The sequence below is a fragment of the Excalfactoria chinensis genome, chromosome 8 (assembly GCF_039878825.1).
Source record: "Excalfactoria chinensis isolate bCotChi1 chromosome 8, bCotChi1.hap2, whole genome shotgun sequence".
In the NCBI taxonomy this organism is placed as follows: Eukaryota; Metazoa; Chordata; class Aves; order Galliformes; family Phasianidae; genus Excalfactoria; species Excalfactoria chinensis.
The window spans coordinates 13,348,202-13,371,938 of record NC_092832.1 but is presented as its reverse complement, the minus strand read 5'-3'; the positions used below and the strand labels follow the sequence as shown (position 1 = coordinate 13,371,938).

At 52.3% G+C, this 23,737-nt stretch overlaps 1 protein-coding gene and 1 long non-coding RNA gene across 2 annotated transcripts; one reads left to right on the top strand and one right to left on the bottom strand.

Annotated features, from left to right (window-relative positions):
* Positions 1 to 1,327: 1,327 nt before the first annotated feature.
* BRINP2 (BMP/retinoic acid inducible neural specific 2) lies at positions 1,328 to 12,228 on the top strand. Its single transcript, XM_072343639.1, has 8 exons — positions 1,328 to 1,482; positions 6,205 to 6,558; positions 7,981 to 8,171; positions 8,250 to 8,437; positions 8,750 to 8,855; positions 9,125 to 9,361; positions 9,634 to 9,856; positions 10,287 to 12,228. The coding sequence occupies exons 2-8, from the start codon at positions 6,272 to 6,274 to the stop codon at positions 11,401 to 11,403; spliced, it is 2,349 nt and encodes a 782-aa protein (XP_072199740.1). The 5' UTR covers positions 1,328 to 1,482; positions 6,205 to 6,271; the 3' UTR covers positions 11,404 to 12,228.
* Positions 12,229 to 13,321: 1,093 nt separating this feature from the next.
* Positions 13,322 to 21,206, bottom strand: LOC140255735 (uncharacterized). The gene is made up of 4 exons (XR_011904539.1): positions 21,180 to 21,206; positions 18,024 to 18,186; positions 14,984 to 15,045; positions 13,322 to 14,470 (listed from the first exon to the last, which is right to left on the bottom strand). It is a non-coding gene; the product is annotated as an uncharacterized lncRNA (long non-coding RNA).
* Positions 21,207 to 23,737: the final 2,531 nt, after the last annotated feature.

The following is a 23,737-nucleotide window of genomic DNA, read 5'->3' as shown; positions in this document are numbered from 1 at the left end:
TACGGCGCGGCTCGGAGGGAGAGACCCGCTCAGCCCCTTCTCGACATCACGGGGAACGGTGGGATCCTGGGATGGTTTGGGTTGGAAGAGGGTCTTAAAGCCCATCCGGCTCCATGCTGAGAGAGGGGGTGTGATTGAAGGGAGGCACTGTGTCCCCATCCATCGAGCGGAGCAGAAGTAGTGACAAATGATAGGGGAAAGGAGGGATGAGGGGGATATAAGGGAAATGCGAGGAGGGTGTAAAGGAAATGGAAGGGAAAGGAGAGGAAGATATGGAGTTGTGGAATGGCTAAGGTTGGAAAAGACCGCTGAGATCATCTAGTCTGACTGTAGGATATGTATAAGGGAAGAGCAAGGAAAGGATATGTATAAGGGAAGAGCAAGGCGATTATAAAGGAACGGTAAGGGAACTGTAAGGAAAAAATGAGAGAGATAGGAGAGAAACGTAGGGAAAACATTAAGAAAATTATAAGGAAAGGGATGAGGAAAAACATAAGGAAAGGGATAAGATGCAATATAAGGAAAGGGATAAGAAAACGTGTAAAGAAAAATATAGGGACAAACACTGAAGGAAAAATGTAAAGAGAAGCATAAGAAAAAACATAAGGAAACATATAAGGAAAATATAGGGAAGAATGAGGTGGTGTTGTGTAGGACAGAGCACCACTCTCCCTTTGTGGGCTCTCTCCTTTGGAGACTGTCAGCGTGCCCGTTGCTGCCTCCATCCCCTGAGCACAGAACCCAGTGAGGGCTTTCCCAGAGCTGGGGCTGCACACAGAGGCTGTGAAGGGCACCCTACAGGGCCAGGAGCAGTGCCTCGTGGGTGTCCGACCCCACACACAGGGCAGAGCACAGGGCTGAGGGTGGGAGCAGAGAACTGAGCTGTGCACCATGTCTGGGTCATACCCAAACCCGCACGCTGAACCTGGTTATGCCTTCACCCAAATTCATCTCTAACCGTAAACCCAGAGGATACTACTCTGGAGTGCTATGGTTCTAGGAGGGAGATCTCAACCTTTCCGTGACAAAACCACTTTTCTGCGGGGAAAACCTCCACTTTTGGGGTTCAGGAGGAAAGAGGACCGCGGTACACGGTTGCAGGCGGGGGGATTATGCCCGGCGTTTGGCACAGGGTTAAGCTCGAGGCCAAGCGCTGCCCCACGCGTGCCCGCAGAGCATCCCCACGCGCGCCCGCTCCCCCCCGCGGCTCCACGGCGCCCACCAATGGGAGGGAGCGGGGAGGCAGACGGCTCCGTTCATTGGCCGCTTCCGTCGCATATATCATGGGGCGGCGGTGGCGGGGTGAGCGTGGAGGTGGCGGCGGCCGCGGAGCGCGGCGGGACCCGGTGCGGGCTGCCCGCCGGCGGGGCCGCGCCATGGGGCGGCGGGGCCGGCACCGGGACGCCTGAGCCGCCACCGGACCGCGGGATCCGCTGCTGCCGCCTCCGCTGCTGCTGCCGCTGCTGCCGCCCGGAGCCTGGGGTAAGCCCGACGGGATCGCGGAGCTTCTCCGCTAGTGAACGGAGTGGGGATGCTCCGGTAGGGTGGGATGCTGCGTCGGACGGTGCGGACGGGTTGGAGATGTCCCCGCCCCGCTGGGTGGCTCGGTGACCTTGGGTGAGCTGTCCCATAGAGGACGAGGGGAGACGGGAGGCTGTGTCCCACGGTTGGTACCCGCGTTGCGTTGAGCTCTTCCCTCGGCTGGGAAGAGCGGGAGCTGCGGGCGCAGCGCTGCGCTGCTCCGGAGAGACAGCCAGCTAAAGTGCCGAACTGTGCTGCCCTGCTGGGAGAATCTGGAGCAACAGCTGGCCCTCAGCGGCACGGGAAGGCTCCCAGCCCGGTGCCGCAGCGCGGGGCGAGAAGCGGGTTAGCCTATAGCAGCAGCTCGCTTCCCTCCGCTCACCGCTGGCTTTCATCATTTCCAAAGGAGCCCGAACTCCGGCCGGACTCGAGAGCAGCAACCCTCTGCGCAGCGCTGTCCCTCCCGCCCAGTTACTTTCTGGGAGCCCCGTGCTTGGCCCCAAAACGCAGCTCTGGAGCACGGGCTGGGGGTGCCGGACTGTACCCCTCCATGGCGCCGGAGGTGCGGGACCTGCCAGCAGGTGTCAGTGTGCCCTCTCCATCCGCAGCCGTGGGGTCTGCACCGGGCAACCCCCTGCGCTGTACTCCGGCTGGGATCGGGGGGCTGCTGAGCTCCGGGGAGCGTGAGGCTGGCCCCACACACACCGCATGTTTTCCCCCTGCTCCTGATGCTGCCCACTCGGGTGAAGCCACTTCACGCTGTGCTCACTCCGACAGTAGGAGGGGATGCCTCTGTATGCTTGAGCCCCCCTCCTCCTCCCGGGAGCTGACTTCGGGGATGCTCGGGGCTGGGAACTCGGCCCCAGGCGGGGGAAGCAGCCGCTGTGCTGGGGGAGTTGGATTTGACACATTGCTCTTTCAAGAGGGTTTCTGCCTGTGGGTTTGGAAGTCTCTGGTGGGCAAAGCCAGAGGGCACAACACATGGCACTGGTGTGACACAGAACGCGCAGCTGCCGTCTCCCTCGACCGCAGCCCGGGCTTCATCTCATTTGATGTCTTATGCAAATCCTGTGCTCCCCGAGTCCTGGGATTTTCTGACATTTTCCTTTACTCTCATCTTAAAGTTCCTCTCTCTAAGAAAAGCTAATAAAAGGAACCCAAATCATAATGTCTTGCAGGTTTTTAAACCAGTCTCAAGGGCGGGGGGAGAGGCAGTGACTTACTGAAGTCATTTAGCGAGAATCTGCTCTGAGCCGTGCTGGGGATCACCAAGACTGCTGCTCAGGCAGGTGTCCCTGCGTGCTCAGAAGTGGCTGTCCCCGTGCTTGGGATTCAGCTTCTGCATGGCCCTGGATGGGCATGGAGCTGGTCTGACCCCACAGCACAGCAAATAGCATCGGCATGCACAGCTGAGCCCATCTGCTCCAGGCACTTAGCCTCTGCCCAGCCTCTCTAAGTGGCCTTAATTTGATAAATCTTTCCCACATTTAATAAGAAGGTGACTCAGTTAGAGTTTCATCCCCACTAAAAGGCATCGGCAGGAGCTCAAGGCAAGCCCTCTCCTTTGGCTCCCACATGGATGCACCTCGGCTGGTCCTGTCCCCAGGGATTCTGGAGCAGGATGTCACCCGTCTGCCAGCATCAGCTACCTGGGGGCTCAGACACATCCCCAGCCAAACCCCTTGTGAATGCTTCACGGCATGCAGGCGGCCGGATCAGTTTCTGCAGCGTGAAAGGGCAGAAATCAATGTTAATGTCCCTGACAATTAGCTAATGTCTTAATTATCGAACCCTGCTTGATTAGTGGAGGAGCGTGTTGCTCCAGAGCTGCCTTGCTCTTGGCATCCAGACGGGCAGGACATGGCACGGCTTGGCAGGGTGATGCTGCTGCCGGGTCCTGTGGCTTGTTCAGCTGCTAACGAGGAGCCCAGCATGCCCTCCTGCCCCTCGCTTTCTGGGTGAAAGCATCAAAAGCAGAAGTGATTCTATTGTCATCTGAGCGCTAAGGGCAGGAGGAAGCCTCAGAACATACGGGGTTTTGCAACAAGCTATTTTTTGAGATGCAGCTCATGGCAATCCCAGCAATGCATTGCATGGGTTGTTGCCTGCAGGCAGCGGAGACACAGAGGGCTGCACCAGGACCAGGCAGAGCTGGCCAGGAAATAGGCTGTGCTCCTGGGCACATCTGCCAGGGACATTTGCGCTGAAATGCCTCTTCCTTCGTGTTAAGGGTTTTTATAAGCAAGGGGGGGGAAATAATTAGCAGGCTGGAAGCTTTCCAGCTTTTGCGATGCAAACTCTAAATAAAAAAAAAAAAAAAAAAAAAAAAAAAAGAGGAAATAAAAGAGTAGTCAGATGCCTCTCATCAAATCTCCATTCTTTTGGATCAAGGATAAGTGATTAGAAAGTTATTTCCAGCTCTAGTAGTGAGGTCAATGGGGTTATGTGCTACCAAAGAGCTGTGCTGTCCCCTGCTTCTGCAAGTACAGATTTGCACTTACATACTTATTTTATCCTACCCACCCCTGATACAAGCCAATAGAGCAGGGTGGCTAATGATGGTGTGGGATAGAGGGTCTCTGGTATCAGCTTGGTTCCTTCAGCATCACCAAGGCCAACCATCAATCTGACGCAGCAGGTCCCACCACTAACCTGTGTCCCTTAGTGCTATTTCCTCAGGAATGAGAATTCTCCCACTGCTCTGGGCAGCCCATCCCAATGCTTGGTGACCCTCCGCATGAAGATATTCTTCTTAATATCCAACTGAACCTCTCATGGCACAGCTTGAGGCCATTTCCTCCCATCCTGTCACTCATATATCTTGTTTTCTAGTCCTTAGCCTTATTGCTCTTCTCTGGGTGCATTCCAGCAGCTCAGTGTCTTTGTAGCAAAAGTCCCCAAACTGAACATCAGCACTGTGTACAAGGGTTGGTCTCCTCCCTGTCCCTGCTGACTATGCTGCAGCCCATGGCAACCCCTAGCCCACCTGTGCTCTGCTGGCACCTCCATCAGGGTTATTGCAGCCGACAAGAACTTCAGTTTTGATTCCAAATTGCCAGGGAGCCGGCTGAGAGCACGTCATCAAAGCACACCCTTAAGGGTTTAAAAATAGAAGAAAAGGGGGAAAATAATAACAATGAGTATTTAAGTATGATGATTCATCTGCCAAAGCCCTGGTTTAGGAGAGTGTGGGGCTGGTGCGTGCTTGGCAGGGATGAGCATTGGGTGGCTCCTGCTACAGAGAATAACGGGCATATCCTGGAAGTGCTGTGAATATGGGGTCCCCCAAAACCTTGTTCCCATTGACCCCTATCCCATCCCAGAGCCTGCTTGCAGCTGCTGGCTTCTCCCAGGTCTTAACTGGCCTGGGGATAAAGCATGAAGCTGGCACGCAGGCAGGGTAAGCCCCAGCTCCGTCCGTTTGAAGTCTAGAGCCTTTGCTGGGCTCCAGAGATAAGCCCGGGAGCCCTCCCTGCATCCCTGCTGCCCTCCCCTCTGTGGCCCAGTTCCATATTTTTATACCCAGCATTTACATCAGCTAATGAAGAACGAGTCAGTTCTGACGTTCCTGTGCTGACTTTGAACTCCGCTCTGTTCAAAGCAGGTTTTTAGGCAACCAGTCCTTGCTGCATAAGGCAAGAAACCTCTCCCTGCTCTGGCTCAGCCCCTGCACCTTGCAGCTCCTTATCACTAGCTGCCCTATGGAGAGCAGCAAGTGCAGGCTCTGATCCCAGGATATTGCTTCCAGCAAACCTCCCGTGTTTCAAAATACTCAGTGCAGATGCTACAAGATCAGTAAGGTCTCAGCTCAAGATGAATGCTGGTTGTCTTCCGAACACCGATGTGGACAGCCCAGCTGGGTACAGGGTAGACAAGCCCATTCCGCCACCTGACACAGGCTGCCCAGGGAGTTGGTGGAGTCCCCATTCCTGAAGGTGTTCATGAAATGTATAGATAAAGAGACATGGCTTAGTGGGCAATATTGGCGGCAGGTGGATGGTTGGACTGGAGTATCCTAGAGGTCTTTTCCAACCTTTATGATTCTATGATTCTATCCATCTGCACACCCACTCATCCACCATCTCATCCACTAGCGTGGTGCAAAGGGAAGCCCAGCACCATGCCAACAGCTGGAGCAGTTAATTTTTCCTATGCCTTCAGGCTTTTTTTTGAACCAACCCAAGAGAAGCTGTGCATGGTTATGATGGACACCCTCAAAATGTTCCACATCCATTAACTCCTTCCCAGGCTCTCCCTGGGATTTTCATAGAATCATTTGAGTTGAAAGGGACCTTCAAAGGCCATCTGCTCCAACTCCCCTTCACTGAACAGGGACACCCACAGCTCCATCAGGTGCTCAGAGCCCATCCAGCCCGACCTTGGGGGTCTCCAGGGATGGGGCATGCACTGCATCTCTGGCAACCTGGGCAACTTTCATCATAAAAAACATGCTGTTTCTTTTATGTGATCTAAATCTCCTCTCTTTTAGTTTGAAAACATTTCTTTTTTTTGCTGTCATGATAGACCATGCTACAGAATCTGTTCCCTTCTTTCTTGGATGGTTCTCCATCCTCACCACACCATCCCCTGGTAACCTTAGGGCTGCATGCAACTTACACTCATGTCACCTACCACAAGGATGCCTTGCACTCATGGTCCACCCATCATGTGGTGCCATTGCAGGGCAGGATCCGTCCCCAAGGAGCGCAGGAGGGCGAGAGAATGAAGGATCCGGCCGGGCAGCAGCAGCATGGGGCAGCAGAACCTGCAGCGTGCTGACGGGCTCCCACTGATGCTCCCGTGGCCCCTGGCTCTCCTGGCCCTGAGCGTGTGCTGCGGGGCAGGCAGCGTGGCCACCGAGCAGCATGTCTCCGGCCCCGCATCCCCTTCTTCCTCATCATCCTCTTCCTCCTCCTCTGGCCGAGCACCCCTCGACTGGCTACTCACCGACCGGGGTCCTTTCTACCGAGCCCAGGAGTACGTGGATTTCATGGAGCGCTACCGGCAGGGTTTCACCACCAGGTACAGGATCTACAGGTGAGAGGCAGCAGCAGAGGTGCCGGGAATGGGGCTGGTTGAATCCAGATGGCTGATGCTGGGGTTACTCTAGGGTACCTGTGGCAGGATGCAGCACCTATGCCAGGCTCTGCCAATGGGAGATGTTTTGTTTTCATGCCTTTCACAATCCCATTCAGCTGCAAAGGCTGCTGAACCCCTCGGTTCAGCCCACAACCAGCAAGCAACCCCAGGCAGTTTTGTCCCAAACCAGCAGCTATTTGCAATTCAGGTTGAGATGCGCAGGCCTAGCTGGGATTCTGCCAGGGCAAGACTGATGCTAGAGGCCCTTGCAAAGCCCTCGCAGCCCAGGAGGGGTTCATGGCACCAGAGCAAACCCTGCTGCATCCTACCAGTGAGCTGACGTCAGCACAGGGGTGGCTATGTTGTTGTGAAGCCAACACCCCAGGGAGCTTGTTTCCCCTTTCCCTGTCCCTGCATGCTGTCAATGGATGCTCCAGAGACACTGCTAGTGACGCTGGAGGGACAGAAAGGAGCACCCACAGGGACGGCAGCTGAATCACTCCTCCTCCAAGAAGGATAACCTCGCCTTTCTCATGGGATAAGATCAAGGGGACCAAAGGACTAGAGGCTCCCATCCCACATTTCCCTCTGCCCCAGGCTGGGGAGGCAACACCATCGACAAGGAGCACCATCCCCACCCCAGCACCACCTTTTTTGTGCTCTGAAGTCACTGTGGGAGGCAGCCGAGTGCTGCTCATGTCCAACCTTTCCTCCTTCCTCCTCTCCCTTTTCTCTTAATCAGCTCTAATTAAACTGTTGGAAAGCCACCACCTGGTGTTAATTAGAGCAAAAAGCTGAATATTAGGCTGAAATTGGCCACATGATATTTGCGGGGCTGTTGTTTGAGGCAGAAGCGGGCTGAGGAGCTCAAGGGGGATGTATACAAAACATCACCCCATGCCAGAGCATCCCACTGTCCTCCATCCCACCATGATCCCACCACCCTGATGGCCAGCCCTCTGCACTACAAGAGCCCAATAGCAAATGAGTAAGGCCAGATCCTGCCCCACTCTGAGCTACCCAAGCTTCCAGTGGGGACCAGCACCAGAGTTCCACATCCTACCAATGCTGTGCCCACCACCTCCAGCACCCTCACCCCATCCACTTCCTCCACCTCCAGCTTCATAGATAACACTGTTATCATCCACAGCTGTACACACCCAGACACTGAATTTCTACCTGGATCCATAGGGAGGGTGATCAAAGATAGGTGAAGCCAGCAGGATGGAAGAGGTGACATCAGTGCCACCTGGAGACCTCTGATGCATACAGCTCATTATTACCATCAGTGGTTAGAGACCGATGAAGCCTTGTCACAGGGCATCCTTTTCCCCATCCATCTCCAGGCTCTGACCATCACTTTTCTCCTTCCTGCTGCAGGGAGTTTGCACGCTGGAAGGTGAACAACCTGGCCTTGGAGAGGAAGGACTTCTTCAGCTTACCACTGCCCCTCGCCCCTGAATTCATCCGCAACATCCGTTTGCTGGGGCGCCGGCCCAGCCTGCAGCAGGTCACTGACAGCATCATCAAGAAATATGGGACACACTTCTTGCTGGCTGCCACGCTGGGAGGTGAGCTGGGGACAGAAAGAAGATGGGTTTGGGGGAAGAAATATGACCAAGAAGGGGACACATGATGTGCCCCTGCAGGAGAGGAGTCCCTGACCATTTTTGTGGACAAGCGCAAGCTGAGCCACCGGGCAGAGCTGTCGGGTGCTGGGAACAGCTCGGCAGTGTCACTGGAGACGCTGCACCAGCTGGCAGCCTCCTACTTCATCGACCGTGAGAGCACACTGCGCCGGCTACACCACATCCAGATCGCCACGGCTGCCATCAAGGTAGGCGAAGGGGCAGCAAGAGGGAGACAGTGGGTGGGCAGTGTAGCCTAGCAGGGATGGCACTGAGGCAGGACAGGGCAGGGAGAGCCCCAGATAAGTGTGCACATCCACATTATTTATGGGAAACTAGGCACGCTAATGAAGGCGCATTTTTCAGCAGGCTGGAGGCCGGGCTGCTGGCTGTCAACAAGCCAATTAGCAGGCAATTATTTCTCCTCTCCAAGCTGCTACAGTGTTGCCTTGATAGCTAGGAGCTGTGCGTAGTGGTATGCATCCCCTCCCGTGTCCCTCACCATCTGCGGTCCCAACCAGGTGACAGAAACACGGACGGGGCCGCTGGGCTGCAGCAATTACGACAACCTGGACTCGGTGAGCTCAGTGCTGGTGCAGAGCCCAGAGAACAAGGTGCAGCTGCAAGGTAGGAACAATGCCACGGGGATGGCAGAAGGGCCACCAAGGATGCACGTGGGTTAGGGGGTGCTGGGTCGGGCTGCTGCTTTAAAGATAAATAAACCAAAGTTGGGCAGGAAGACGATCCGTCTCCTTTGCCAAGAGGAGCTGTGATCAAGGGAGAGCCCAGAGAGGTGGCTCTGCTGCCAATGGATGTGAGCATCCAGGTGGTCTGGGAGAGGCCCAAGGGGGTCCAGCTGGGGGTGTTGAACCCCCTGAGCTCCTTCTTACCTGCAGGGCTGCAGACGGTTCTGCCCCATCACCTGAGGGAGCGTTTCGTGGCGGCTGCCCTGAGCTACATTGCCTGCAGTTCAGTTGGGGAGCTGGTGTGCCGCCGGAGTGACTGCCACTGCCAATGCCAGCCCACCTTCCCCCACTGCAATTGCCCTGAGGCCGACATCCAGGCACTCGAGGGCAACTTGGTCCAGCTCCAGCGCGCCTGGGACAGCCACCACAACCAGTTTGAGGAGTCAGGTAAGGATGAGAGACACTGTGCCAGGTGCTATATCCTAGCTCCAAAAGCATCTCCTCTTGCAGTAGGTCAGGTTAGTGCATGTGGCTCGGAAGCATCCATGGGTGCTCAGGGTGGGCAGAGGCTGTGGGGTATGGTCCAGACAAGTAGTCTCATAGCTAGCACATAAGATGACTCTCACCATGAGGACCATAGAGCCCGTAGGCATTTTTTTAAATGGAAAACAACAACTGATGACACCAGGTTCTCTGACTTGGCATCTGTCTCCCCACAGAGGAGTTTCAGGCACTGGTGAAAAGACTTCCAGGGGATCGCTTCCTGAACAGGACAGCCATCTCCCACTTCTGGGCCATGGACCTGGACATTCAACACCGCTACCAGCAGCTGGGTACCAGCCTGAAGTTGCTCTCCAGGAAAACTCACCACATCATCCGGAGGCTCTTCAACCTCAGCAAACGCTGCCACCGGCAACCTCGCTTCAAACTGCCAAAGGAGAGGTAGGATGCCACAGCCCCATGCTGCAGGTCAGAGCCCCAAGAAAGCTCAGTCCCATGGTCTGTCTCCCCCTGGGGCTCAAGGAGCTCCCAGCTTGCTCGAGGGAAGCCTGAGGACAGCGTTGCCACCTGGGGATGCAGTCCTCACAGGTTGAGTTCAAGCCTGGAAGTGGAAAACAAGGGTTGGTTCAGTGGGAGACACCAGAGGTGCTGTATGACACCCAAGTTGGGTTTTTCTTCAAGTCCTGAAACTGTCTGAGGTCTGTTCAGTCCAGGATACCCTACAACTAGCTGAAAGGAGAAAGGGGCCAGCCCCAAGGGGCATGGTCAGTGGGCATGGTGGGGGAGGCTGGACTAGTTGATCTTAGTGGTCTTTTCCAACCTTAATGATTCCATCCTAAGCAACTGTCCTACCATGTTCCTTCTCTCCTAGGCCACTTCATTACTGGTGGGGCCGCGCACAGTCACTCCTCTACTGCGGTGAGACGACAGTGCCTGGGACCTTCCTGGAAGAAAGCCACAGCTGCACATGCCCCTCAGAGCAGCCCTCCTGCCAAGGGGCCATCCCGTGTGCCTTGGGTGAGGGGCCAGCCTGTGCCAGCTGTGCCGAGGACAACAGCACTCGCTGTGGGACCTGCAACCATGGCTACGTGCTGGCCCAGGGCTTCTGCCGACCCGAGGTGGCCGACTCACTGGAGCACTACCTGGGACTGGAGACAGACCTGCAGGACCTGGAGCTCAAGTACCTCCTGCAGAAGCGGGACAGCCGCATCGAGGTGCACTCCATCTTCATCAGCAACGATATGCGCCTGGGGAGCTGGTTTGACCCGTCCTGGAGGAAGCGCATGCTCCTCACCCTGAAAAGCAACAAGTACAAGCCGGGACTGGTTCATGTGATGCTGGCCCTCTCCTTGCAAATCTGCCTCACCAAGAACAGCACGCTGGAGCCTGTCATGGCCATCTACGTCAACCCCTTTGGGGGAAGCCACTCTGAGAGCTGGTTCATGCCTGTTAACGAGGGCAGCTTCCCTGACTGGGAAAGGACTAATGTGGATGCCTCTGCCCAGTGCCAAAACTGGACGCTCACTTTGGGCAACAAGTGGAAGACCTTCTTTGAAACAGTCCATGTCTACTTGCGGAGCCGCATCAAGTCTCTGGACGATAGCTCCAATGAGACCATCTACTATGAGCCCTTGGAGATGACAGATCCCTCTAAGAACTTGGGCTACATGAAGATCAACAGCCTGCAGGTCTTTGGCTACAGCCTGCCCTTTGAACCGGACGCCATTCGCGACTTGATCCTGCAGCTGGACTACCCCTACACACAGGGATCACAGGCTTCAGCCATGCTGCAGCTAGTGGAGATCCGGGACCGGGTGAACAGGCTGTCACCCCCTGGCAAAACCCGCCTCGACCTTTTCACCTGCCTGCTTCGCCACAGGCTCAAGCTGGCCAACAACGAGGTGGCCAGGATCCAGTCCTCCCTGCGGGCCTTCAACTCACGGCTGCCCAATGCGGTGGAGCAGGAGATGGGCAAGTTGTGCAGCTAGCATCTGGACCACTTGCATCACAGAGTGAGAGGGCCTGGTGAAAAGACTCCCCTGAAAAGAAAAAAAAAGTTAAAAAGCACTCCAAAAAGAATGAAATCAAGGCCTTACCTTCACGCCAACTACGTGCTTCCACAGTACACCCAACCACCGGCCATAAAGATGCAGGGCTCAAGCCAGGGGGAGTGAGCACAGGATGGCTACATGCATGGGGACATTGCCAGCACAGCCACCTCTTCTGTTTGGGGACACGTGCTGGTGGCCAGGGGCATGTGGTGGTGGCCCCACCGGAGCAAACAGCCCAACACCACGAGGGCTCCCCGGTGCCTGCTATCAATTCCTCCAGCAGCACTCCAATTTTTTAGTCTTTTTAAGATGAGTTTCTACAGATGCCTTTGCTTTCGCGTTGCATTCTTCCCATGGCTGCATCCTCACAGGTAGCACTGGGGGAAAGCACACGATGGGCAGAGCTGAGGCATCGCTCCCTTAAGCGCGGGCAGGAACCTGGCATCTGCCCCACAACGCTGCTGTTATGGACACTAGTGGAGACCTTTGGTCCTCTTCTCCTCACAGAGAAATGGAAACAAAAAGGAGGAAAGAAAAAGATAAAAGAAAAATGTTTTATTTATGTATTTATTAATTCGGTTAGTTTGGGAGTTTTTTAAGCTTATCTATTTGAGGAGGATTGTTTCTTGTTGGTGGCTCCAGCTGAGAGACATCTTAGTAAAATGTATCTGTTTAATATATTTTTTAAAAAAATGCCCCTTTTTTCGAGCAAAAGAACAACCAAAAATAACTGAGAAAAAAAAAAGAACAAGAATGATGTCATCTCTGGCCCTGGCTTTTCCATTGCTGTGCTGGGGGGTGGCGAGGAGGCTCCAGCACTGCATGCTCTACATTTCCTGTTCTATCATGCAAGCCTGGTATTGAGCAAAGCCTCATGAGAAGGTACAGACAAGGAGCACACCCCATGCTAGCCAGCGATCTGCCCCCTGCCAGTGACTTCATTAACCCAGAGGGGTGCTTAGGATTCTTACATGGCCCATTAAGGCCATCTGTGGCATCTCACACCCACTTGGGCATACCAGAAATGGGCACTAGGAGCGCTGCTTGGTGCCCCTCCACTGTAGTATGGGAAGGAATGAAAAGTTGCTGAACCACCCTTTCAGTCATGTGGTTGACATATCTTTGATGTGTCCTTCCTTATTATTACTATTGTTATTCCTTATTTGGAGGCTGCTCCAAACCTGTGGCATCCTTGTTGCTCTCCACATTCACCACTCCCTTAGAAAGGGCATGAAACAAAGTGCAACCCACCTTGGGCGCTCCCAGAGCTGCTTCATCTCTCTATCAGCTAGTCCCAATGCAGACACCAAGGGCACCTCTGCATCTACTTCATGGGGTGATCATCATATCTCTGCCACACTCTCTCCAGCTGCTAAAACATTGCTGGAATGCCACAAGAACATAGCAACTTGAGCTCATCCATTCTGCTGCTGCTCCATCCTCAGGCTGGATAGATAAAGAGATAAGTGGGAGGAAAACAAAACCAGGGTAGATAGGGAGACAAGTGGGAGGAAAATAAAAGTGGGATAGATAAACAATGCTATTTATATTCTCTGTCTAATCTATCAATCTATCAGGCAGCCTACTGTGCTTGTAGCATCCCTCAATCTGTCACCTGGACTTCTGCTTTCTGCACAGCTGGCTTCCTTTGCCTGTGCCTCCCGGTCCTAAAAGGAAAAAAAATGAGGCATTTAAATAACACAGGGGAAGTGAAAGCCATTCTCTCTGTGTCACAGCTCCCCATGCCCTGCTGGGGATGAGCGGGGGAGGTGGTGTGGGTGCCCTGCTAAGGGGCGCCTGCAGAACTGGAGGGTTTTTGGTAACATGCCTCACCTCAAGGATTTGGCAGAGTTTGTGACTTGCTCTCCGGTGCTCCCTGGGTAAACAGCCACTCCCAGAGATGATGCTCAGGTGCACCTCCCCATCATCAGTCACGATGAGTACCAAGCTAATGATCCTCTGCTCCCATCCTCTGTGTTCTCTAGGCACTGCATCTCTTACCCAGTCACATATGCCCAAGTTGATCAAACACAAACCCAAGAAGCAGCACACTGAGGCACCATTCTCCCTCTCCACCAGTCTCAAAGTACCACCACTGCCCCAATATCACTGCAAGAACCCCTGGAGGCTGGGACCCCACGTCCAGCTCTGGCAATTTTGTTTCAAACCCACCATCTTCTTAAAAAACTTAATGTTTGGGGCTCTCTCTACCCGTGCACCAGGTTGTGAGCCGCTGCATTTATACTCTTTGCAAAGCTACTCTTCACATCAGGAAATGCCAGAATCCCAAGTGTTGGCCTCGGGGTGTTACCACAAAGCTGTTTCCCTGCCCATACAAATGCTTAGCTCAAACAGCTCCAGCAGCATCCGCAGAGCCCAGAGGCGAGATCGAGCCTTGCAGCTCCTTTTTCAGTTCTGTCTGCTTTCCCCTCCCCCAGCCCCCCATCTCCTGACAAGCTCAGAAGTGCAGTCGAGGTGGCAAATTAGCACCAGAGCCTCGTTAATTGGCAGGCAGGAGCCTTCCCCTGCTGTTTGGGTTGTCATCAGCTGCTTCAGCACATTTTCAGTTTCTCTCTTAAGGTCTATTTTCTCCCCTTTCTGATAGTTTTCCCCCTTGATCCAATCTCACTGCCATCACTTTCAAAGCTCTCGAGGGCTCTCATCCGCCCACACTGCACTCCCTGGGGTTTCCTCTCTGCAGAAGCTCCATGGGGCTGTGGCAAATGGCCACTTCTGACAGAATGGGGATTAGTGGCCCTTGAGATGATGATGTTGATGACCTCAGTGGCTTCTTCCTCCCACTCCCACCACCTGTTGGGACCTCTTGAGAAGACAGTAGGGGAGGTGGTGGGCAGAAGGAGCCATGCTTCTTCACAAGGAACTGAAGATGTAGATCCAGCATGCAGGAACTGTTGTGTTTGTGTTCTTTTTGTCACTTTGGTGTTCTTTGTCCAGAGCTTTCTGTACTCTTCTAGAGTCCCGTAGTCTCTCCTTCAATGAGCAGCTGTGGAGGGTAAGGAGGGATGTGGCAGTGTCAGCTACCAGTCCTGCATGTGTTAGAGCATCCACTGACGCACAGCCAATTGCAGAATTGCTTTTCTCTCCTCCAGTCCCAATTGCCATCATCCCCTGAAATACATATGCAGGCCCTGAGCACCCACCCAATTGACAATGGGTAGATGGTTGGACCAGACCTTAGTGGTCTTACCCAGCCTTTAAGGTTCTATGACTCTAACCCTGCCACCTTCCAACATCCATGGGCACATACACACTTGTAGGTGACAACCCTAGGTTGCCCACCTCCATCCATCCAGAGCACAAGGGGTGACAGCAACCCTAGCACAACCCTCACCTCAAGATGCACTCAAGCATTGGGATACTGCTGCTCTCCTACAAATAACACCCCCAGGATCCTGAACCACACCAGCATCCTTACCTGTGCCATAAGTGCTGATGAGCAGCACATCACAAGTGCCACCACAGCCAGTGCCATCAGCACAGCTACATCCCAACTTACGTCATTGGGCTGACTCCTGACTTTGCTCCCAGGGGACTCCCCACGAGTTCATGGCTCTGCTCCTGGACCAGAGGTTAAAACCACAAGTGATTTAGCAAAGAGCTTGCTGCAAGGCAAAGGCATGCAGAATAACACCCTGAGCTGTCTCTAATCTTGTCATCGCTGGAGCCAGTGAGGGACCTGAGGGGGAACCGTGGTGACACATTTCAGAGCACACTGCTGCCCAGGGATGCTGCATAGGCCAGGTTTGCTTTTAAAAGCACACTCCTAGCCTGCAGGCAGGAAGGCATAAACCCTCTGAGCCAACTGCCCACCAAATCCATGGTGCTTACTATATCCCCATGACAGGCTACAGCACCATCTAGCTGAGCAGACACACTGAGTTTTGACTCACTTCTACACCAAAATTCAGCTCAACATGTATTTTGGTGATGTAGATGAGCTTCCCTCTTAGCTCCGCAGCTCCAGACAGGAACATGATAGAATGAGAAGGAATGGGTTCAGATTGCACCAGGAAATGTTTAGACTAGATATTAGAAAACATTTCTCTTCCAAAAAGAGCGGTGAAGCACCAAGATGGGCTGCTCAGAGAGGTGGTACAGTCACCGTGTCTGGAGTTGTTCAAGAACTGTGGACATGTGGCACTGAGGGCTGTGGTCAGCGAGCATAGTGAGATGGGTTGGGGCTGGACTTGGGATCTTAAGAGGTCTTGTAATCGGGTTATCTAGATTTACCCGTGATAGAGGCTGCTGCCCCTAGAAGGGGAGAAATGAACAAAAACAACGGCAGCAATCTAAGGAAAGAACTTATTTTACTAAATACGAGACACAATATGATACAATATAACTACAACTACTATATCAAACAAGGCAGAGAAAAAGAAAGAGAGAAAAAGAGTCCCGGAGAACCGGGGGCCTACTGCAATCTCTAGGCGACAGGCTGGAACGTTGCTGATAGAGCGAGACAGCAGGGATGGAGCGCTCCAAAGCGATAGACAGGGCGAAAAGAAGAACGTTCCAGCCTGGGAGCGAGATTATATGTGTGTCCTCCTCCTCTGGTGATTCATCTCTGGCCGCGTTGTCCCCTGGGATATGTAGTTTCCTCCAAGGGCTGAGTACTCGGGATGCTGCCATTCCACAGATCTGGAGCATGAACCTTCCACACTTCCACATACCCTCTGTTACACTTCCACATACCCTCTGTTACACTTCCACATACCCTCTGTTACACTTCCACATACCCTCTGTTACACTTCCACATACCCTCTGTTACACTTCCACATACCCTCTGTTACACTTCCACATACCCTCTGTTACACTTCCACATACCCTCTGTTACACTTCCACATACCCTCTGTTACACTTCCACATACCCTCTGTTACACTTCCACATACCCTCTGTTACACTTCCACATACCCTCTGTTACACTTCCACATACCCTCTGTTACACTTCCACATACCCTCTGTTACACTTCCACATACCCTCTGTTACACTTCCACATACCCTCTGTTACACTTCCACATACCCTCTGTTACACTTCCACATACCCTCTGTTACACTTCCACATACCCTCTGTTACACTTCCACATACCCTCTGTTACACTTCCACATACCCTCTGTTACACTTTCTTATACCACCAAAACAGTTCATACCACACATGATGTCATGATGTAGAATATTGACAGCACAAAACCATGACAGGTCTTCTACAACCTTAATGACTCTCTATTCCTTTTGGCTTCCCCAGTATTATGGGTCAGGAAAACAAGATGGGAGCTGATGAGCAAAGGCTCCTTCCCTCCACCCTCACCCCCCCTTCATGGCCCAGTTTGTCTCTGGAGAGCAAAAGCAGAGAGCCCACACCACACAAAGTTTACATCCCTGGTGCATAGCACACCAGGACATTGTTCTTCCAATCTAATTTCTAGAGTTGTTTTGCTGACATAACACTCCAAAAAAACCACAACATATAATGCCTATAAAATGCAATAAATCTGGGAGGAGAGATGCCTAGAGCCTGTCTGCTCCACCATGTCCTCCTCAGCCCCACAAAGCTCCAGCACAACCAGACTTCCCTTCCTCCCAGGAGTCAGCAGTGGCACTGGGAGCAACACTCTCAGGAAGGCTCCTGGGGGAGCAGACACAGTGATTACCCAAATTACTTTCTAATAGCTTTTATCTCCTTATTTCTACTTTGTCAAGTGTTAAAAATCCATTAATAACCAAGAGACCATATGGAAAAACATTTAACATCCCAGCTGCCAAGAGCTCCCACCTCTGTCACGCTCCAGCAAGGCTGAGGGGAAAAAAAATAATAATAAAGGATTATTTTTTTAATCCCAAACCCAGCTGGACCTTCACATGCATTTACTGATTAGCAGTGATTGGGAAAACCCATGCATGAAGCTGGGGACCCCACGCTTCCCAGCCAGGCCATGTTGAAGTTCCTTGTAAACATTTCCAGTCAGAAGATGAAAATAGAATCCCTTATCCCAAGGAGAGCATGTTGCCTGGGAAACCAGGGATATAGGGGCACAGGTCAGGCTGGATGCTCAGGGCTTGCTTTAAGGCCAAGGGCACTGCTGGAAGAAGGCAGGCACTAGGAAAATGTTGAAGTATAGCAGTTGGTGCCACAGATTATACCCAGGCAACTGGAGGGGTCTTACCCCCCTAAAAATGGTAATTGGTTTCTGGGGTGGTAAGTAAGGTCACAAAGAGAAACACACCCAGACGTGTACAGTCCATAAAACTACAGTCTGTTTCCCCTCTAATTGGTAATAAATGTAAATGTTTAGTTATGCCTGGCTTGGGAGCTATGAAAAGCACATCTGGCTGGCTGGCTCTCCTGCCTGCCATCTGTGGAGCAAAGGGATGGAGAGCGCCTGCGCACCTGAGATCGGGAATGGCCCCGGAGCAAGAGGTGGACAAGAGAAGGATGAAGGGGAGATGCTGGCACGTAGTCTGCACCCTACCCTCACCCAGCTCACTGCAGCGCTACCAGCACTAGCTCTGCCAGACCCACACCCAGCCCAGCCCACCTTGAGATCCTGGAGAGTCAAAAGCTTTCCTCCTCCTCTTCACTCTTATTCCAACAGCACCGCCTCTCACTTCGATGCAGGTTTTTCCTCAGAGCTGCATTTCCTGGACTGTCCCTGAAGAGTTCAAGCCAGCCCCTCCCCTTGCCTTGATCAAGGCTGAAGCCTGTAATCCAAGAGCATTGATCAAAGCCATTTCTCTGGGTGAGATCTGCTGGTAAGGAACAGCATCTGCTGGCACCAAGCTGGTCTGGATGCTCATGGGAACACTGTAATGAATGCTCACGTGGAAAAAAAAGTGGCCATGCTAGTGCGAGGTATGAAGGACCTCGTAGATCAGTGAGCTGAAAGGGTTTCCATTGATCCACAAAGGCATAACCTGTTCTAGGTAGGAGGGATGCAAACTCTTCCCAAAATGCATGGGATTGATGGGACACTCTGCTTTGGAGTGATTCTCCCAAAAAGATCTACTGTGGAGCTGTTGCTGTTACTAATGTTTCCTTAAGAGCACCCAGAGCCTGGCCTGCTTAGTGTTTAAATGGTGGCCAGGCATCTACCTCACACAGAAGAAAAAGAGGGATGGAAAAAGAGAAGGGAAGGGTGGGGTGAAGGTGCAGACTGGTGTCTTGTTGGGACAGAGGTGACAAAACCACTCCTTCTCCATGCACTCAGATTCTAAAGCAAGGACCTTCACACCAAAGAAGCCCCATTGGGAGATTAATTCAACCTTGCAGACACAGAGCTCTCCAGAAGTCACATCAGCCCTCACACTACCTTCTTGTTCACCCCAGCCAGCAGAGCCCAGCTCTGGAGGGGGGGTTCGCACCAGCTCCATCTCTCAGAGCTGCTGTGCCAAGGTTCCCAGGGTTGGGCCATTAGCTGAAGCAATGTCCAGCACATCCAAGACAGTCACACCAGCAGAAGAATGGCCAGAGCTTTGCCATCCCCCACTAAAGCCAGCAGTGACACGTGCACAGTGCTCCTGGCAGCCTCTGAGCTGCTACAGCAGCTGGCTTTGAGCACTTTTCATCTAATTCAATGAAAATGAGCTGTTTGAGTGAATGAAGATAATTTAATAATGAATAGCTCCAACTTATCGGAGAAGCTCTCTCTGTTCCTGCCTGACAGTCGCTGCCTCTAAGTGCAATTTAATAAGGGAATCACCATCAGTCAGGCCTGTGGTTGGAAATCTGCACTCAGGGAAAAAGCTCTGCACTCCCTAAAAGCTGGGGATGTTTCTTGAAGAGCCTAAAATCTGTAATAAAAATATAAAGAGCAAGAGGATGGAAGAAAATCAGCACATCTTCAGAGGCAAAATATAATGAAAAACAAGCTCCAGCTCGAGGGGTGCCCCAAGATATGACAGGCAGCAATGAAGGCTGTGAGGGGAGGGGATGCTGTGTGTTGCAGAAGGGTCTGTAGGCTGCGGAAAGCAGCAGGGCCACTGTTAGGGCTTCAAGGCATAAGGGTGCAGCAGCACTGCTTTCTGCCACCCCATGTGCCACTACCCCAGCTGGCATACCACATGCTGCAGCAGGAACAGGGACATGCCATCCAGCCAAGCTCAGACGGGACCTGCAGCACCCAAGCTGAGGACTCTGATGCTTCTCAGCAGCACATGGAAATGCACACCGAGTCAGTCTGCTCCTGCAGAACACCCTCGCTGGGGGGACAGAAGGAATCTGCATTCCACTAAGCATCAACTGAAGCAGTGAGGGGTCTCATTTTGCCTGCTGCTGGGGCTGTCAGCACAGGGATGCTAGTCTCAGGAATTCCTGCTGACACCTACCGGTGCTGGGTGCTTAATTATTAATTGCATTTCCAGTAGCAATTGTTGCTCACACTGATGGAGCTGGACAAAACATCACAAGCAATTAGTAACCCCTCTGCTCTGTTTTGCCAGTACCTGCTTAACGTCCCACTCACATCCTCCTCTGATGGCTACAGAGGGAGGAGGAACCCACTGGTATCCCCTCTGCCCTGGGCAGCCTGCACTCACCATGCCTGCCCCATGGCTTTGGATTCATTGCAAGTCCTCCCTAAGGGATAAAGTGCCCCTTTGGTGATGATGGGCATCACCTGTGGTATAGAGCAGAGCCATTTTGGGGCCAAGCTTCAGCCACAGCTCAGGTGTTGGACCAAATTAATCTTTATCATAACCAAAGTGACTGGTCAGTAGTCTCCAACCAGGCTTTTCCTCGTTATGGAGACAGTTTCATAGCGAGAGCAATTTGGGGAGCTTATTTTCCACTTCATTGAGTGCCATGTTACTGCAAATGAATATATTCCTTGGTTGGTGTGATGGAAAATACAGCTGTAAACGCTTTCTGCTTCATTTGGATAAAGAGCTCCGGATAGGACTAAATATAAAGAGAATTTAAATGCTGTACTTCATTAAAAAAGTTGTTCCCCATTCTCTTTCTTCCTGAAAACACGGGGCTGGGAGCAGAGAGAGCAGCAGAAGGATTTAAATTTACATCAGTGTAATGCTAACAGAACCAGTCACTGCGTGCCCTGACTGAGGCTGGGGGATGAGGTGTAGGATGGGAGCCCGCTGCCAGCCTCATCCCCACCCAGAGAGGTGGGAGTTCTGTGCCTGAATACTCTGCAGGGCTGGGCTCAAAAAGGGGTTGCCCAGAGATAACCCAGCTTGTGGAAAAATCAGAGTAGATTCCTCCAGTAAAGGACCACTACGATTCATAGAGATACTGTAGAGATCGATAAAATAGCCACCTCTTGCAATTGTGCTAAATTTAAAATTGCACCTTTCTCCCCTGAAGGATTTAAGTGGAATCGATAGAAGAGAGCTTCATATAGCATAGAAGCTTCGTATAATTGACTGAAGTTAATTCAGTTTTATGCCTGAGCCAAGGAGCCAGGAGCAAAGTGACAACCATGACCCCAGCACGAGGCCTGACCAACCAGATGCAACTCCAGCCCAGAACCAGCTGTGCCACAAACAAGAGTGAGCCACGCCAAGATCCTTCCCAGGGTTTCTCTCCTCTTGTCCTCTGACCACAATGTTCACATCTGTAATATGCCATAAGATGATGGAAAGCACAGCAGTAACAAAAGAGTAGAAAGGTCCTAGGCTGCAGCAAGCAAGGAAAAGCTCAAATGCAGCCATAAGCAAAAAAACAAAGAAAAGAAGCTACTTACCTTCAGCAAGCCTTACATAGACAGGGATCTCAGCAAGATACTTGTCTCCTCTGACAGCCCTTAAATGAGGTCTGGGAAGGGGTGGACCCTGGCTCCACACCTGGTCACACTCAGCTGCATCGCATACACCTGAGCTCCCCTGGGTTGGCCCTGCCTTCCTGCCAGGTGCTCCATCACTGCTTCAAGACTTAGCATTTCCACTTTCTGTTACACCATTCCTTGGTGTGCCAGCAGAACCCAGGGTGAACTGTGCTGGGTGTCTCCAAGCTATGGCAACAGCCCAGATGTGCAAGGGACGTGGCTCCTATCACCCACTCCCATCACTGCACCTCCTGTTGATCATACAGCTTGGAGCAACTGTGAACAATTACCGCCCCAAATCTGGAACAAAGATGCCATGGTGCAGTTATTACCTTCACAGAGCTTCAAGACCATTGGCACTAGCTGGAAGTAGAACTGGTGTTGAACAAGTTTAATAAGCATATCATCTAATGCAATATTCGCACTAAGGGGCAGCGTGGCTTTAGGGAGGATTACAGCAGCTTTGCAGCTTTGCTTTGCTTTATGTGGGATATTTCCCATGCAACAGATAAAGCGGGATGAGCCAGCGATAGCCAGAAAGCCCGGTAGCAGCAGCCTGTAGAACTGCCTCCCATCTGTTAGGAAGTAGGAGATTACAGGCTCAGCTCACCTTGGGCTGCACTGTCCTCATGTCCCATAGCCCCCCATAGGGACCCAGAGCTGCATTAGGGCCTGGAGGAGCACATAGCCCCACTTAGCTGATGCTCTCCTATTTCTCTGGGGAAGAGAGCACTGTCTCCACTCAAATCTCTGTTTACCCTGTGCAGAAGGTGTGGGTCAGCAACGAGCAGGCTGCCCTATGCCCCTAGCCCTTAGGTAATGTCCTATATAAAGCACCGTGGCCACACGCTGCCCCTGTGAGTGGCTCAGAAATATGGCTCCTGCCTAATATATGCGTTGGTTTTCGTTCCGTTTTTGAACCAGCAGGTCGCTTGTTGTTAATTAATGCATCGCTGAAATTATGTTTGGGGGCTACTAAGGTTTATTGGGTAGAAAATTATTTCAAACACAGAGAGCAGGCTGTAAAGATTGGAAATATGTTTCTAAGTATAAACCTAATTGCTACAGGGAATCCCTCTGGGATCCATTTGGAGCCCTCGCTATTTTATTTCCTCCCTCAGCTAATGGCACAGCCTGCTTTGTAGAGCAGCGGGCACACAGCCACAGTTGCAGCCACTCCAGGGGGACCACACATGCCGTGAGATGGTGGCCATGGGTTTGGGATCATGGAGATGGATATGGAACCCCAGAGATGCATTTAGGATCCTGGAGATAGTGGGGATCTCAAAGATGCATTTGGGACCCTGGAGATGGATGTGGGACCCCACAGATGGATGTGGGACCCCAGAGATGCATTTGGGATTCTGGAGATGATTGGAATCCTAGTGATAGTTGGGATCCCAGAGGTTCATTTAGAATCCTGGAGATGGATGTGGAATCCTGGAGGTGGGTGTTAGACCCCAGAGATGGATGTGGGATGCTGGAGATGGATTAGGGATCCTCGAAATGGATGTTGGACTCCAGAGATGGATGTGGGATCCCAGAGATGAATGTTGGACTCCAGAGATGGATGTGGGATCCCAGAGATGAATGTTGGACTCTAGAGATGGATATGGGACACTGGAGATACTCACACTCTGATGCAGGTGCCCAAACCCAGCCCATCTCTTTCTTCTCCAGCTCCAGATGCCAAGAGAATGCAGCTCAGCTGGCAAGAGCCCCATCCTTTTCAATTACCAATTCCCATCCCGAGGAGGTGAGCCAGGATGAAATGCCACCGGAGCCAGTGGAGTTGCTCTGCTTTGTCTGCAGCAAGTGGAGACGCTGAGCTGCCCTCCACATCCTCCAGACTCCTCATGGCTGCCCCGTGCTGGCCTCCTCTGTATTTAAACACATTGTATCCATCACCAAGCTGGCAGGACACGCTTGCAATTAAGAAGGATGTGGAGAAACATTACTTTTTTTTTTCTTCTCGTTAAAGGCAATTGTAAAGCTCAGTAGCGGCTGCTGCCGCCTGGGTGGAAAGCCTGCATGCACACCCAGCTTCAAGACTCTCCAAGGGGGATATCACCTGACCCCACCCCCAAATGAAGAGTCAGAAGCCCAGGTCCTAACCAGATTTCTGTGGCACACAGTAAGCATCCCATAATACAATAACAATTGAAAAAATAAATAAGGTTGATGTAAAGGCAGCACAAGCAAAGATCAGCCTGGACCCACTTCAACACACCAGATATCCAAGGACTCTCCCTTCTGGAAAGCTTCTGAATGAATAATCCTTCCTATGAATATTGAGAACGATCTTGAAGCGGTGGATGTCCCCTCCCACCCACGATCTCTTTTGAAGGCCACTCCAGCACCATCTCTTTCAAGCTTCAGATATTGCGTCTCAAATCCTGTCTGCATTTATTTATGACTGGCTGACTTCATGGAGATGCATCTCACTCTGCAACAGCCCTAACAACGGGATGCTCTGT

Bases quoted from the DNA above. Each gene is read 5' to 3' on its own strand.
- BRINP2 (XM_072343639.1), top strand. From the start codon at position 6,272: ATGGGGCAGCAGAACCTGCAGCGTGCTGACGGGCTCCCACTGATGCTC. The intron at 6,559-7,980 runs GTGAGAGGCAGC...TTCCTGCTGCAG, and splicing joins ACCAGGTACAGGATCTACAG to GGAGTTTGCACGCTGGAAGG. The intron at 9,857-10,286 runs GTAGGATGCCAC...CTTCTCTCCTAG, and splicing joins TTCAAACTGCCAAAGGAGAG to GCCACTTCATTACTGGTGGG.